We start from the raw sequence: 14,395 nt of genomic DNA, 5'->3' as shown, positions 1-14,395 counted from the left end.
GATCATCATTGGCCGCGTCAAGTATAAATATCAGCACATCGTTATCGTTAACAATATTTGAAATGTAAAGAAATGGTTCATATGCAAAAATATCAAACATTGAATATTTTTGGCAATTAGTAAAGAGACAAAGTATTTTTACATTTCAAATATTTTTAACGATCTGCTGATATTCCGTTAAACGCAAAACGATTATCAGGCCCAACGTCGGGACTGATTTCGGGCCCGATATCGGGAAGTGTGGATGTAATTAATGGTGGGGCCTACCGCGAACACCAAAGTTCGCAAATTTTGGGCATTTTTCTCTGCACTCTAATCTAATAACTCCTAACTGGTGACGTTTGAAGAGGCCATGTCACGATAATCGGGTATTTCGAATGAATGAATTTATTGCTAAGTCTGTAGAAGATTTTGAGGTTAGTAGAAATAAGTTTTTGTCACAAAAAATTTTTGGTCAAGAATTTATTGCTGACCGTACTTTTCTGTTCACATACCGGAATGGGGACCGTGCGCGTTGGAGGGTCTGCCATCTTGTGGCCTGAATCGGAAGCATAAACATGGACATTGACACTTCACGCAAAAGCTAGTGCTGCCGTTCTCGTACGTTTTCTTGTGCATTGTAGGTTTGTAGGCTCTGCCATCTTGTGGGCTACATCGGAAGCAAAAACTTCACATTTACATCTCGCGCCAAAAATCTCATAAGTCATATCTCCTGTGCTGACAATTCTAAACCCCTGAACACAATTAGGTTGCGGTTGCATTGTTTTATGACAGAGTTCCGATGGCCACAGGAGACAGGAGGTCTCCATCATCTAGGCATAAGGACCAGCTCAGCAGGATCAGCTCGATGGCATAATATTGCATTGTTACCCGACTTACATATGTTACAGATTACAGAGCTCAACGAGGGGGAGGGGGGTTTAGGGTCGGCAACGCGCATGTAACTCCTCTGGAGTTCCAGGCGTACATAGGCTACGGAAACTGCTTACTATCAGGTATGGTTGGTATGCTTGTTTGCCACCGACGTAGTATAAAAAAAATGCAAAGGGTCTAGCAGGCTAAGCACACAAGAGTAGCCCAGAGTGGCCCCCACGAGGGATTTGGTCAGGTCAGATGGTGTACTGGCAGGCCCTAAGAACACTGTATGCTTAAAAGCGAAGTATACCACGTGATCGTCCATAGGCACAACAAAAAAAAGAATTTATTAAGATTTAGTTTGTGGTAAACGTTTTCTCCCGAAATGGATTTTCAAAGAAAAAGTACCGTTATTTCACTAGGTTCGTAAAGCTATTCTTCTCTCTTAAGGCTCCTCCTCCAGCAAAATACCGTAAAACTGAGTTACTCTGAACCATATTTTATATTAAATATGACACTTTCTGAGCAGAAAAAAATATATAACAATCTATAAGATATGGCCAATGATATAGTTTTTGTAAAAATCTATTTTAATTTAAGTGAAGAAAAAAAAATCTTGAAGCCACCCCGATTTCTTTCAGTTGTAACCTTATTACTGCAACGTTTATCGAAAATATATAAAACTTTATAATCTTTCTCACAAAACACTATAAAGTGATTTGGTGTTCTTTCTCTTTGCAAATTCATAAAATTGTGCCTCAATTCCTAAAACAATAAGCTTTAATCCCGCCTAAGTTCCTACCATTACCCCGCTCTCGTCCGTACATATAGTCAGTGCGGGGTAAGTCATGTTGCTAGACAGACTTGTGCTGCGTTGCGCGCGCGAGTAAGCGAAATTATATTTCGAACGCATATGTTCTGCCCGCTTGATCTTTTTCAGCGGGCGGTACGGTGAGGGGTATAAGTTCCGCTCAAACGCGCGAGGCCGTTGTTTTCGTGTGCAGCCTTAATATCAGCACAGAATCAGTAATAGCTAGTAATACCACTATTACCGTACAGAAAAGAAACTTCCTACAAAACCGAACCGAACCGCTTCAGGGATACGAATCATGCTGTCCCTGTCTTATGTATGTTGTCAAAATTCAAGTCATTATCTTATCTGTGGTCGTACACGCATTGCTCGGAGCAATGCTGAGCCGAACGGAGCCGAGAATGACTGAAAGGAACAGTTTCACCCCCCTGATATCAGTTCTAGATCTTCTTTTGTTTTCGAGTTATTTAGGATAATTCATGTAAACCTAACATTTAAAGTATCATATATATATATATATATGATACTTTAAAGGTTGGTATATATACATATATATATGAGTTTTACGTCGGTAAAACAAATTTGTCAGTAGAAAAAGGCGCGATTTTTAATTTTCTACGGGACGATAACCCTTATGGCTAGATTTTTTAAATTTCCCGCTTTTAGTTACTGACGGAAATGGCTTGACGGACTATATTAAATAAACGGTGCGAGGATTTGTTTTGATTTGTAAAAATACGTTTATTGATATCATCTTTTTCTTTTATACGGTATACGAACGTGACGCAACTACATTACGTATATCCAAACCAGGAAATTATTTTTCAGCACACCAACATAAAGGCCCTCCTGATTGTTCAAAAACTAATGAGAAGTTGCATTTTATCCACATGTGGGGCAAAGTAATCAGATCCAAATTTTAAGTCGTTTCCTTATGTTAGCTGGTAGAATTGATTTATAAATGATGTCTTTGGATGATAAATTTTTAATTAAGTTCATTTGGATTTGGTTTTTTTTTAGTATTTCATAGTTAATATTTTCCTGGCGTTGGTGTGGTGAAAAATGTTGTGTTTCACTCGGAGGCAAAGTTTGTTTAACCCTCGTGCTTCAAGGCACTCGCTATGTTCGTGGTTAAATTTTGGAATCGTTCGCTTGCTCGGGTTTCAATATTAGCACGAGCGGTTAAACAACAACTTTGCTCCCTTGTAAAACAAATAACTATTTCCTGTATATAATACCCCTGTTCTTGCGTTGGGGGTTAAAAAGTGGAGCCTTGAAAGGTGCTCGCTAAACCCACTACGGTTTAGCGCCAATATAGTTTAAAATAAAACACCTGCTCTTTTTAGATTTTTATAGCTGTAACAGGCTCTACATTGCTTCAAACTTGTTCAAGGGGCTTGTAACAATTTTCTTTACACTTGGTGACTCTTTTTAGGTGACACATACTTTTGACAAGATATATGTATATGTACGCGATTTTACTCATTTATATGATCAATTCGTGACGTCTCAAAAGGATCTCGGTGTGATAGTTACAAATAACCTGAAGTGGGGTGAGCACATAAATAATATAGTCAAAAAGGCAAATTCGTTCTTGTATGTTATAAAACGCTCCTTCCAATGCATATCTGTTGAAGTTTTTATCAAAATTTATAAAACATATGTCCGCCGTTTGCTCGAATATGCTCTCCAAGTATGGAATCCCTATTTTGTCAAAGACATTGACCTTCTAGAGAGTGCGCAGCGAAGAGCCACCAAGATTCCATTTAAGCTCAAACGCCTACCTTATGAAGAAAGGCTAAAGGTATTGAAGCTACCCACACTCAAAGCCAGGAGAGCGAGAGGACACCTTATCGAATGTTTTAAGATTGTTACCCACGGTTACAACTACAAACGCAAGAGTGCATTGACATATATCTAAGGACCCGGGCCTTACGGGCAATAAGAATGGGGCCAGTACAGTGGTGTCACGTACACGAATTCGAGCCAATCGTGCAGTCTAACGCCACAACGCGATTGGATGATGAGCTCGCATCACGCGCGCGATTGTTCGCTAGTCGCAACACCGCTGAACTAGCGCCATTCTTAGTGATCATCATGTGCCCGTCCGTAAGGAAGGACCGTCCTCCAAGGACGTATATGCCAATGCAAGAGCGAGGAAAGAGCTAGTAGATGCTCTTAACATATATATGTTATAACATAGATCATAGACGGTTCCACATTTACCTTAGGTAGGTGGATTATTTAATTAGTTTAATACTATATACGCAATTAGTTTAATGCATAAATTATCCGATAAAATGAATGAGCCTTGAGCACATTACCATGCGTAGGTATTATGTTTCTCGTAATTATCGTATTAATCCAATGCCCTTTACCTGTATCTCATCTCAACAAATAATCTCACACAATACCATAACCACGAGTCCACGAGGATGTTTCGGCTCAGTTAACTCTACCAGTGGTTCAGCGGTTTGTACAGTATTATTAATTATCAGAATATCGTTATGAGGAGAACCTATATGATATGACTCTACAAGCAATACCATTACAGGGTTGGTGTACATGGCCAGTGTAGTGTATATAAGTATGGTTTAAACACGAATTACATGAATATGATAGAAAATCGAGCTTTATGTTTGGACAAAAGTCAGGTTCCTCCGGGCCTGCGGAAGATTTTTTTAGTATGTAGGCTTTTTAAATTATTTTACTAAAATAATATCAATATTACCATTATTATCTTCCCGCAGTTATTTCAGCTTTCGGCTACGACACGAGTTCCTAGCGAAATTTGGAGTCTGCTCAGCAACCAAATCCAAAGATTGGCGCAGACAATAAATAAGGTTTACGAAAGCGACTGCCATTTGACCTGGCAACCCTTAGGGACATTGAGGATTAGTCTTACTATACCTATACTTGCATCCCTGCTGTTTTCTGGCTGTTACTTACATTGATTGCCCGAAACAGGAAATGAAACAGAAAAGAGCCGGGTTTCGTACTCGTGAGCTGAACTTAAAACCATTGAAAGTACATATCTTAGGCAGCCTTACCGCTTGAGGCGAATGCTCCCAACGGCTAATTCTAATTATTTACCGAGCGATTTTAGTGAAATTTGGTGAGTAGGTTTGATAATATATGTATTTTTTTTGTCCATTCAGTTTTTGGATTTGGATTCACGAGATTTGCGAGGTCTAAAGCTCACAGAACCACTATAATTAGATTACTTAGCTAAGTTGTATTGGTTCATTAGTAGTGAGGTAATTTTTTTTAAATTGGGTCTTTTTTTATGGATTCGAGATTTATGCCCCTAGTTTGTCATCATCAGTCATCAACAGGATGCACACGGCGTTAACAAGGTGGAATAAAAACCTAACTAGCATTAAAATTACCCTCTTGTTCATAATGACGCCGTGAGCATTATACCTACTAACCTAGCCCGCGCCATAAGGCGAAATAATTGCCATACAAATGACTTAATAATAACACTAGTATATAAAATGTGGCGAGAACAAATGATTCGCAGAAGTCTTGGAAGAGTGATACAAGATTGTTGCGGAAAATGTCGAGGATATCACTGTTGCTGTTGGTGGCTGTGTGTGCGGTGGCTTTGAGGAAAGTTCAAGTGAGTGCTTGGAGTCTTGAACTTGCGTAGTAATCTTCAGTTCTCATGCTCTGATATTGGGTCATTTTTAATCTACGAAGCGCGCTGAAAGTGATACGCTTACTTCGTTAGAGTATTTTCAAATTTTAGGGGTTGAATTTCGAAAACTCTTTCTCAAGTGGCTACACAACATTTTAAAGAATAGGAACCTATGGGTCTTTTGTCAACCATACTTTTAATGGTTTAGGCTGTGAGGTGTATCTCAGTATCTTGATAATGCGATATATTTAAACGATTATTACTTGGTTAAGGCACCCAGTCATTAATTTATCGTCAGTCGTAGTCAGTCACATGCAATTTATCGGTGATGTCTCGAGAGTCCTTATGGTCTTTCCTGTGGACATCGCGAAGTTAAGAAATTCTAAAACAATTCTTGAAGCTGCACCTTTACCGGCGACACATTTATTCAGAACTTGAGACTCAGGAAAAACGGGATACATTACTTATATGTACTAGAGTCGTTAACTTTTATTGTATTCTCCACAGAAGTGACCTTATAAATTTAATGTGTTTGATCTATACGAGTATAAATACTAGATCTTAGCCGGGTTTATGATCTTAATTCACACTTCGCATTTCGGTAGAGCGTATCCAACTCTCCCAAATCTCACGATCATACATTGTATTGTATGACATACAACAAGCCTTTAATATTTCCAGGCCGAGTCAGATGAAGAGAAGGAGATCCACGAAGCGCTAGTTCCCATCATCGCGGAGTGCAGCAAGGAACATGGAGCTAAAGTGGAGGAAGTGATGGCTTCCAAGATGAATAAGGATTACGAGGCCATCGACGGGTGCCTCATCGAGTGCGTGTATAAGAAGATGGGCATGGTTAGTATGACGCCTCGGCCACGAAACCGCAAGCTGCGAGCGCGCATGCTCGACGACGACCGCCATATACAAGGTGTAACAAAAATATTGGGGATCCGTTTAAGGGCTTAATAGGTGTTCTAATTACACTAAGAAAAATAAATAAAAACAATTGAAATTGCATTAACGTTTAATGCTTTAAATATTTCTATATGAACTTATCAAACACAGAAGTAAATTTTACTGTTCGTTTTTTCAATACTTAGATATTTTCAAACAGTTAAAGTTACTGTATTGTATTTAACTGTTTTTCAAACGGGTCCATATTGGGTTGCATAAAAGTTTCAGTCATATATTTGTCATACAAATGAAAAGTCATATTATATTGTGTCATACATTTTTAGCCATAGTATTTGATGACATACATAGCAGTTGTCATATATTTTTTGTACATACCTAACGAACCTAACCTAACTTTTTATGCGATTTAAATTTATGACTATAAAAATTATGACATAACTCATGTATGACAAAAACCCGTTATGTTCAGGAATGATTCTGACTTACAATTTTATGCATAAAGTGTTATGACACTTAACAATATGACAAAAGTTGTTATGCGACCAGAGGGAGTCCCAAAGGGAGGGAGGAGAGTTTCAAACATTTGCTGATATTGTATAAAGCAGTTAATCTTGATGAAAATCAATGTGTGCTCGATAGATCATATTTTTTCAATGTAGGAAAAAAAACTATGGGGCAGGTCGTCCAAGTCGGTCAAACCTCCATAAAAAGGTCAAATATTATTTGCGCCAAAAAAACGAATACTTTTTCCTAATCAAAACAATACATCGAGTATGCCCTTAAACGAAGCTCCACTATTTTTGTTACTCCTTGTATATTAGTAAAAACACATATATGTACATATAAAAGGCGCTGTACGAATCGTCGACGATTCCAAACTCACAAGCGGCATTGAATCTTTGCTAATCTAAAAGACTGCCTTCTTGTATGTGTTCTGCCACTTCAACTGCTTGTACCGCTTCCATTTATAAGATCCAAGTTATATATAATGAACCAAGTTATAGATTTGCCGGAATTGAATTCCACTCCTTAGACGTTCGCATGATAAAGCTGGATGCATTAGCGTTAGCGTTTAGTGCGAATCAGTGGTAAAGTAACGAAGTAAGGGTGAAACGCAAGTCCGCATCTAGTCCCACGGTGGCAGAACGGAGATGAGGGGATTAGATTATGTAATCCCATCGCGCACTCCCCGAAATGTATCCTGTAGAATACCGATAAACAGGCTACCTTTCTACAGTGTTCTGGGCTCTACCAATTCCGCATCTCCAATATGGTTTAAGAGGAGTTTCCTTCCGCGGACGTTCCGGTTGTGGAATAAGCTCTTTGCGGAGGTTAGCTAAAGGGGCTACAGTATGGGATTCTTCAAAAAAGGAGTGTACAGGTTTTTAAAGGGACGGCAACGCGCATGTAACACCTCTGGAGTTGCAGGCGTCCAGTGCCGGATTAACCATTAAGCAAAATAAGCACTTGCTTAGGGCACCACGTCTAGGGGGGCACCAAAATCGTAGGAAAAAAACGCGCAGGCTGCATCGCAGTCGTAGTACTTATGTAGGTACACGAAACTTTTTGTCGACTTTGACGTGTGCAAGTACCCATCTAATAACGAAGGGTCGTAATAGAGTGAGGACACGTAAGCACATCACCAACCCTTCGCGGAGGCCCTCAAAGCTAATAGCCAAAATATCTTACCGTCGGGCTTGAGCCAACCGATTTTCTCGACGTAGATTACCGATTTTGTAGCGAATTTTGCTCTCTTGCACGCCAGATGTGTCGGCCTGGCCGAGTTGCTGCAGAACCACGATCCTGCGACCTAATTGTCAAACTGTTATAAAGGGCCCCGCGAAGGCACAAAACCAAAAGCAACTTATTAAGTTTCGGTTTCCACTTAAGCCAAAGGCCGAGCAGTAGGAGAACCGTGATTACATAGGTTCGATTTCAAGCCACTCTTTTGCAGTTCGGCGTTAGGTCTTATGCGACGCTAGGCCTTCTACTTTGTGCAAACTGCCTTACTTTCACTTAACATGGATCCAAATCTAAGCTGTCCTCTCTCGAAGCTGGGCCTTCTGCCTTGCTCACACCTCGCCATCAGTTGTATTGTATGATAACCCACCGCGATCGGACGCTCCGGACGTTCAGCCATTCATACCTCGCCAGTGGTCAAATTCAAATGCTTTCTTCCAGCTCGACCTTTGGCCTAATCCATGCCTCATCCGTAAGCGCCGATCGAACGCTCCGCGCGTTCAGCCTTATGAAAAGCTCAGCCTTAGACTTTGCCTTTAAAAACACTGATTTAAACTTTCACGATTTAGGCCAATCAAATTAAATCCAAAAATAGCGTTTTGAGGAATTAATTCCCAGCAAGCTGGAAAATGTTTTAATACTTTCATTTCATTCTAAATGCGTGTCATCCAAGTTTGCTTCATCCCAGGGGGCATACATTTTGGGATCCTTAGGAGATATTTTTTTCCTTTCGACACCACTTGATTTTGAAGGACATAGGACAGTTCGTGGATTAGACACTGGTAAGAACGCGTTTTTGGATTTTTAACATGATTTTACCAAAAATAAAAAATGTCGACCTTTTTATACAATTTAGACTAGGAATACATATTAGGGTACCTTCAATAAATCAATATTTTTTATTGCAAGAACATAGTTAAATTACATTTCGGATCCTCAGATATCAGTTTTAATCATAATTAGAACAAATTTTCCGTCGGACGTACCGTTTTCGATTTTCAAGCAAAAAAACTGAAAAAGAGGAAACATTTATGCACACCTCCAGGAATGGAGTAAACTCGGATTACACGCATTTTAGGACCAAATTCGAAAAAAACTGATTTTATTGGCCTAATTGTGACACATTATTATTTAAGAAAACGGGACTTAATCGCGTTTGATTAAGTTCTAAAATTACCTCCAACGTCAAGATACTGATGTCGACTTTACCCAGTCTTTTCCGAGACCATGGGGATAACGCAGTTTTTGAAACATCGGGTCAGTGGTAATTTTAAATCTTACCCTATTAAGTCCCCTAATGGCTAAGCTCCTACTGAAGCTCTGCCTTTGCTCTCACATGAATGAGCTTCGCAGGAAAGCTCTAGAGGTTGCAAAACCCTGTGCGGAGAACGGCTTATGCCTTTTATGTCTTCTCACACTTGGACATTGGTTGGCTCGCCTCCGGCCTTATGCGAAGCACGATCTTCAATTTGCTAACACTTGACCTTACATACTGTTGGAACATTACTGCTGCAGTACTGTCAATTTCCGTGATAAAATGATGTGTTGGATTGAAAATTCTATTCTCAGCAGTAATGCGGCAATAAACGTCACTCAATTTACCAAGAAAATTCAATGTACTCTTGATGAGGGGGCACCATGGTCTAGAAATGCTTAGGGCATCAAAATGTCTTAATCCGGCACTGCAGGCGTCTATAGGCTACGGTGACTGCTTACCATCAGGCGGGCCCAATGCTTGTTTGCCATCGACGTGTGATTAAAAAAAACGCGGTGGTGTCAGCGTTGGCGTCGAGCGTGTACGCTCGGAGCGGGCGTTTCGCAAATGAACAGTTACTTTGCGGAAATCCATACTAATAAAAATAAAAATATTACTTAGTATTATTTTTTTCGTTGTCGGACGCCGGACCGTTAACATCTCCAGTATCTACTGATGATGCCACGTGTGTATCTTTGTTATTTATTAGCAGTATTAGAACAAATTTAATTATTTTATTGTGGTTTGTTTTATTTATTTGCGTATTTATTGCGGTGGGAGTGTGGAAACATTAATTGCATGCAAAAAATACGCAAGTAAGTATAACGAGTTAGCACTAATTGACCAGCACGTTATTATTTCGCGGATTAGCAAAGTAATACTTTTTTTATTTATTAAAATGACATCTATTTCAGTTTATAATATTTTTCCTGTTAGAGTGAATATGTAATAGTGTAAATCGCTACTCGATCCATATTCGATTGTTTTCATGAACGTGAGAGAAAAGGGTGAAAAACTGTAGGTAGTGGTAAAGTGTGTGCAGATAATTCTCATTACCTCATCCTGCCGCTTAAGGTGGTTGTTTATTTTAACATTTTTAACCAATAACTAAGGTAACCTAGGCTTAGAACGCACCGCGATTAATTTCTTACAGGTTCAGACTAATTTCTTGCGGATTCAGTTTTGCAAGTGCGTGCGCTTATACAGCATGCCGTACGTTACACTTTTTGCTGTTCTGAAACCGCAAGAAATAATCGCAGTGCAAGCCTTTTCAAACATTTATATTATACTGGCTCCAGTAATTTGTATAATTTATTTCCAGGTAGATGACGACGGCGCATTTATCATGGACAAATTAGTAGAGAACGCCAAGAAATTCATGAAGGAAGCAGAGACTGAAAAAATTGAGGAAATTGTTAAACATTGTTCTGAAGGTGAATCCCTACTTAAGCCATATACTAATAAATGCGAAAGTGTGTCTGTCTTTCTGTTACTTCTTCACGCTTAAATCGTTGAACTGTTTTAGTTGAAATTTTTGTAGAGATAGTTTGAGTCCCGGGGAAGGGCATAGGATAATTTTTATTCCGGAAATCATCCATTAAGAGGGTTAAAATTATCTCATTTCTACCCGGAAAGTGAGATAATTGATGCATCGTCTAATAATTGATTAAGCATTATGCTCGAAATGAATGATTTCCTTTACACTTTATCAAAGCGTTATAATTTTCTCTCAAATAAGGAAGTTTGTATAGGGAATCAATTGGAAAGTAGATTGAATAAAAAAAACGCTAACCAAATTACTCATTCCACGCAGACGAAGTCGCGGGCAAAAGCTAGTGTGTATTATAAATGGGAAAGTAACTCTTGTCTGTTCCCTCTTCATGCTTTAAGCTGAACCGATTTAGATGAAGTTTGTCATGGAGAAATTTAGAGGCCTGGGAAGGACATAGGGTGGTTTTATTAATAATCATCATCATTACACGCAAACGAATTTGAGGGCTGAAGCTAATAAATATCATATTACGTGTAAATAGAGAATCATAAATATCATCATTAAAAAAAATCGAGTTATTAATTAAGTACCGCACTTTAAGGATATTAAACTTGATCAAGTAGATAATTCAGTTTGGAGGCCTTCGTCACCGCATTTAATTGTGATCAGGCTGCTAATACTTATGCTTAGGTATTGAAGAACCATCGGAACGTTTCCAAAATTGAATTATTCCACATGGAATTATTTCGGTCATTTTATGTTTTTGTATGAGAATCGTAATTTTCCATTTTCAAAGTGCAAGCTTCTTTTATTTCTTTACTTCAACTCTGCTGAAATATCCGAGACTTTTTTCCAATTGCACCTCTTAGTGCAAGTTCTAAATAAAGTGAATACATGTTTTTTTTTTTTCAGAGAGCGAGAAAAACCCCGAAGATAAGTGTGGGAAATCCAAAATGATGCTAGCTTGTACGATGGAGCAAAAAGAAGCGGTAATTCTATGAGAATATTTAAAATACTTATTTTACAGTACAAAAAATAATTGCAAACTTCAGACAAACCGAAGGCAAACTAAAAGTCAACTAAATAAAACCTTGCCAAATCGTCAACTTCCTCCCGCTTGTCTTGGTTTTTTGCCACGGCCTGCCAAAGAAGTTTGGGGAGGGGACCGGTAACCTACCCGGTAAATAATAATGTGCGCCGGTGCAGCTTTTTTTATACTATATCGGTGACAAACAAGCATACGGCCCACCTGATGGTAAGCAGTCTCGGTAACGTATACAGTATACACACGTACACCTGCAACTCCAGAGGTTACACGCGTGTTGCCGACCCTAAAACTTCACATCCTCGCTGAGTTGTTGGATTTTGTATACGGTTAAATTATTTACATATTTAGGGGCATTCCCTGAGAATGTCGTTTACGAAATGCTTTTGCCTTGTATGCTGGGAGCTACTTACCTTAGTCAAATGCCTAACGCTCGAGAATATACCTACTGCCAATTTGTTAGCCAAGTCATGAAATATCACCATCATATCAGACTAAATATGGCTTTCTTAGCATTTCTCTTCAATATCAGACACCCTATTGTCCCTATTGTGGTTTTTTTATTCGTTGCTGTCCGTTTGGTTTTTTTTAGAAGAATAGCATTTTGTAAGCGACATTTCGTTGAAAATCCCTACAATACATACCTGAAAGCTGAAATATTTTAACTGAAGGCACTATTGCAACACACTTGGTCCTATTTACCGAAATAATTAATAAAAGTAACTCATCATGAGTTCTGGACTATAATTGAGTGAGTTTGTCATAGAATTTTATTTTATGTTTGATATTATTTTTATTTTTTCAGTTACACTCGTAAAATGAACACCAGCGACCCGGCAAACAGGAAGAATAAGCTGACCTCCAACAAAACACTCTGTTAAAATGTTATCATTTAAGCTATATTTTATTATTTTTATGAATAACTAATGTATGATAATATATTTTTATTGCAAATGTCGTTTTTATGAATTACACCTCAGTTCTAACTTTGTGCTCAAACTTTTTTTTTAAATAAACATTACGTTACATACAACATTACATACAACATTACGGTCAAGAACCAAATAACACTAGACCCTACTCATAGTGTTGTGTTCCTGTCGGTGAGTAAGGTTGCCAGAGCTCAACGAGGGGTGGCGGGGTTACGGTCGGCAACGCGCATGTAACTCCTCTGGAGTTGCAGGCGTACATAGGCTAAGGAGACTGCTTACCATCAGGCGGGCCGTATGCTTGTTTGCCACCGACGTAGTATATAAAAAAAAAAGATCAGTTTAAGGTGACTGTGGGCAAGACCGGCATACTTTATTTATTTTTTACATTGGAGTATTCTAGCTCCGTTAATTATTCACTTACGTGACCGCTTGTAATGACATACGATGAAGAATTTCATAAATAATAGTAAGGCTATAGTGACAGATCATTATAATCATAAATTAAGCAAAAACAATAGTATTTTTAAAAATTCGGCGAGTAGACGGACTTCCCGTGTAGTTTAAGGTAAGTCCGTCTAGTAACGATATCAGCCATACTATGGGTACTTATGTGTTCGTATTCGAATCCTTACAAAGAACGAAACAAGACAACGAAAAGTGTACTCTAAACTTGTTAATATAGGGTTTAGATTCGAAATAAACACAATTTTTCTTATTAAAAGGTATGTAATATATATTACATAAATGGGGTGGTAAACCTTTTTTGGAAAATAATTATACGTACTTATTTTTTGGACTTCTCAAATAAAATACTAATAGTCGTGTTAAATTTACTCGTTGTTTTAAATTTACGGAGATCAAAGAGGGTTACATAAATAAACTCATAGTAGTAGCAATTTTAAACTACGAACACCGTTTAAGTTTAAATCAAATAGTGATTGGCAAATCAAACTCCAGAACACAAGTAGGTACCCTACATACGTAAATTTTCAGGATAAGTAAGGCGAAGAACCCACGTCACATAGCGGCGTGGCACGCGCGGTATAGCGTTGGCGTGGCGCGTAACCTTGTATCACGGTGTAGGCAAAACGCCTAAACTACGATAAGTACAATAAATGTTCCGAAATAAAAAATACGTACGGACTGATATGGCTGAAATGATTTTAATCTTCAAAACTGTCAAGAAAACATGACTGTACAACCGTATTCTAAAATTAAAGAGGAGTAATAAGGGTAATAATATGTGTCATAGGTATAATAATATAACATATGAAGGCGATGATCATCCGAATCCCGGTAGGGGCATTTGCTTGTATAATCTACACAGATATTTGTTCCTCCAGTTATGTTTGTTTCTTATGTATTTATCTATATAAGTTTATATATGTCGTCGCCTAGCACCAATAGTAAAAGCTAAGCTATGCTTAGTTTGCGGCCATTATTTATTTACTTAATAGGTATTTTCTTATTTGTATTTTCGGTTACATAGTGCTGAGGATGAAGAACACATTTCTTTAGTAGTATCAAAATTAAAATTGTTAATAAACACAAAACACAAACATCATGCGCAATGTCGTAAAGATGCGTATCTGTAGTAACCTTATAAAATCGTAATAAAAAATATTGAAGCCATTTAACAGTTGGTAACCTCTGATTCAAGGAAAGTCCGGCATATGACGGACTTGCCTGGTGCATAGTAGACGGACTTTCCAA

At 38.3% G+C, this 14,395-nt stretch overlaps 1 protein-coding gene across 2 annotated transcripts; it reads left to right on the top strand.

Annotated features, from left to right (window-relative positions):
- Positions 1 to 5,106: 5,106 nt before the first annotated feature.
- LOC133525943 (pheromone-binding protein-like) lies at positions 5,107 to 12,704 on the top strand. Of its 2 annotated transcripts, XM_061862376.1 has the most exons (5): positions 5,107 to 5,288; positions 5,988 to 6,158; positions 10,535 to 10,646; positions 11,618 to 11,694; positions 12,556 to 12,704. In XM_061862376.1, exons 1-5 carry the CDS (start codon positions 5,226 to 5,228, stop codon positions 12,565 to 12,567), a joined length of 435 nt encoding a protein of 144 aa, XP_061718360.1. In that variant the 5' UTR covers positions 5,107 to 5,225; the 3' UTR covers positions 12,568 to 12,704. The 2 variants fall into 2 exon arrangements, with proteins under 2 accessions (XP_061718360.1, XP_061718361.1); XM_061862377.1 differs by having other exon boundaries at positions 5,130 to 5,288; positions 11,618 to 12,642.
- Positions 12,705 to 14,395: the final 1,691 nt, after the last annotated feature.

This window comes from Cydia pomonella, chromosome 15 (genome assembly GCF_033807575.1).
Source record: "Cydia pomonella isolate Wapato2018A chromosome 15, ilCydPomo1, whole genome shotgun sequence".
NCBI lineage: Eukaryota > Metazoa > Arthropoda > Insecta > Lepidoptera > Tortricidae > Cydia > Cydia pomonella.
Note: the sequence above shows the minus strand (reverse complement) of the source record. Positions and strands in the feature narration are given on the sequence as shown.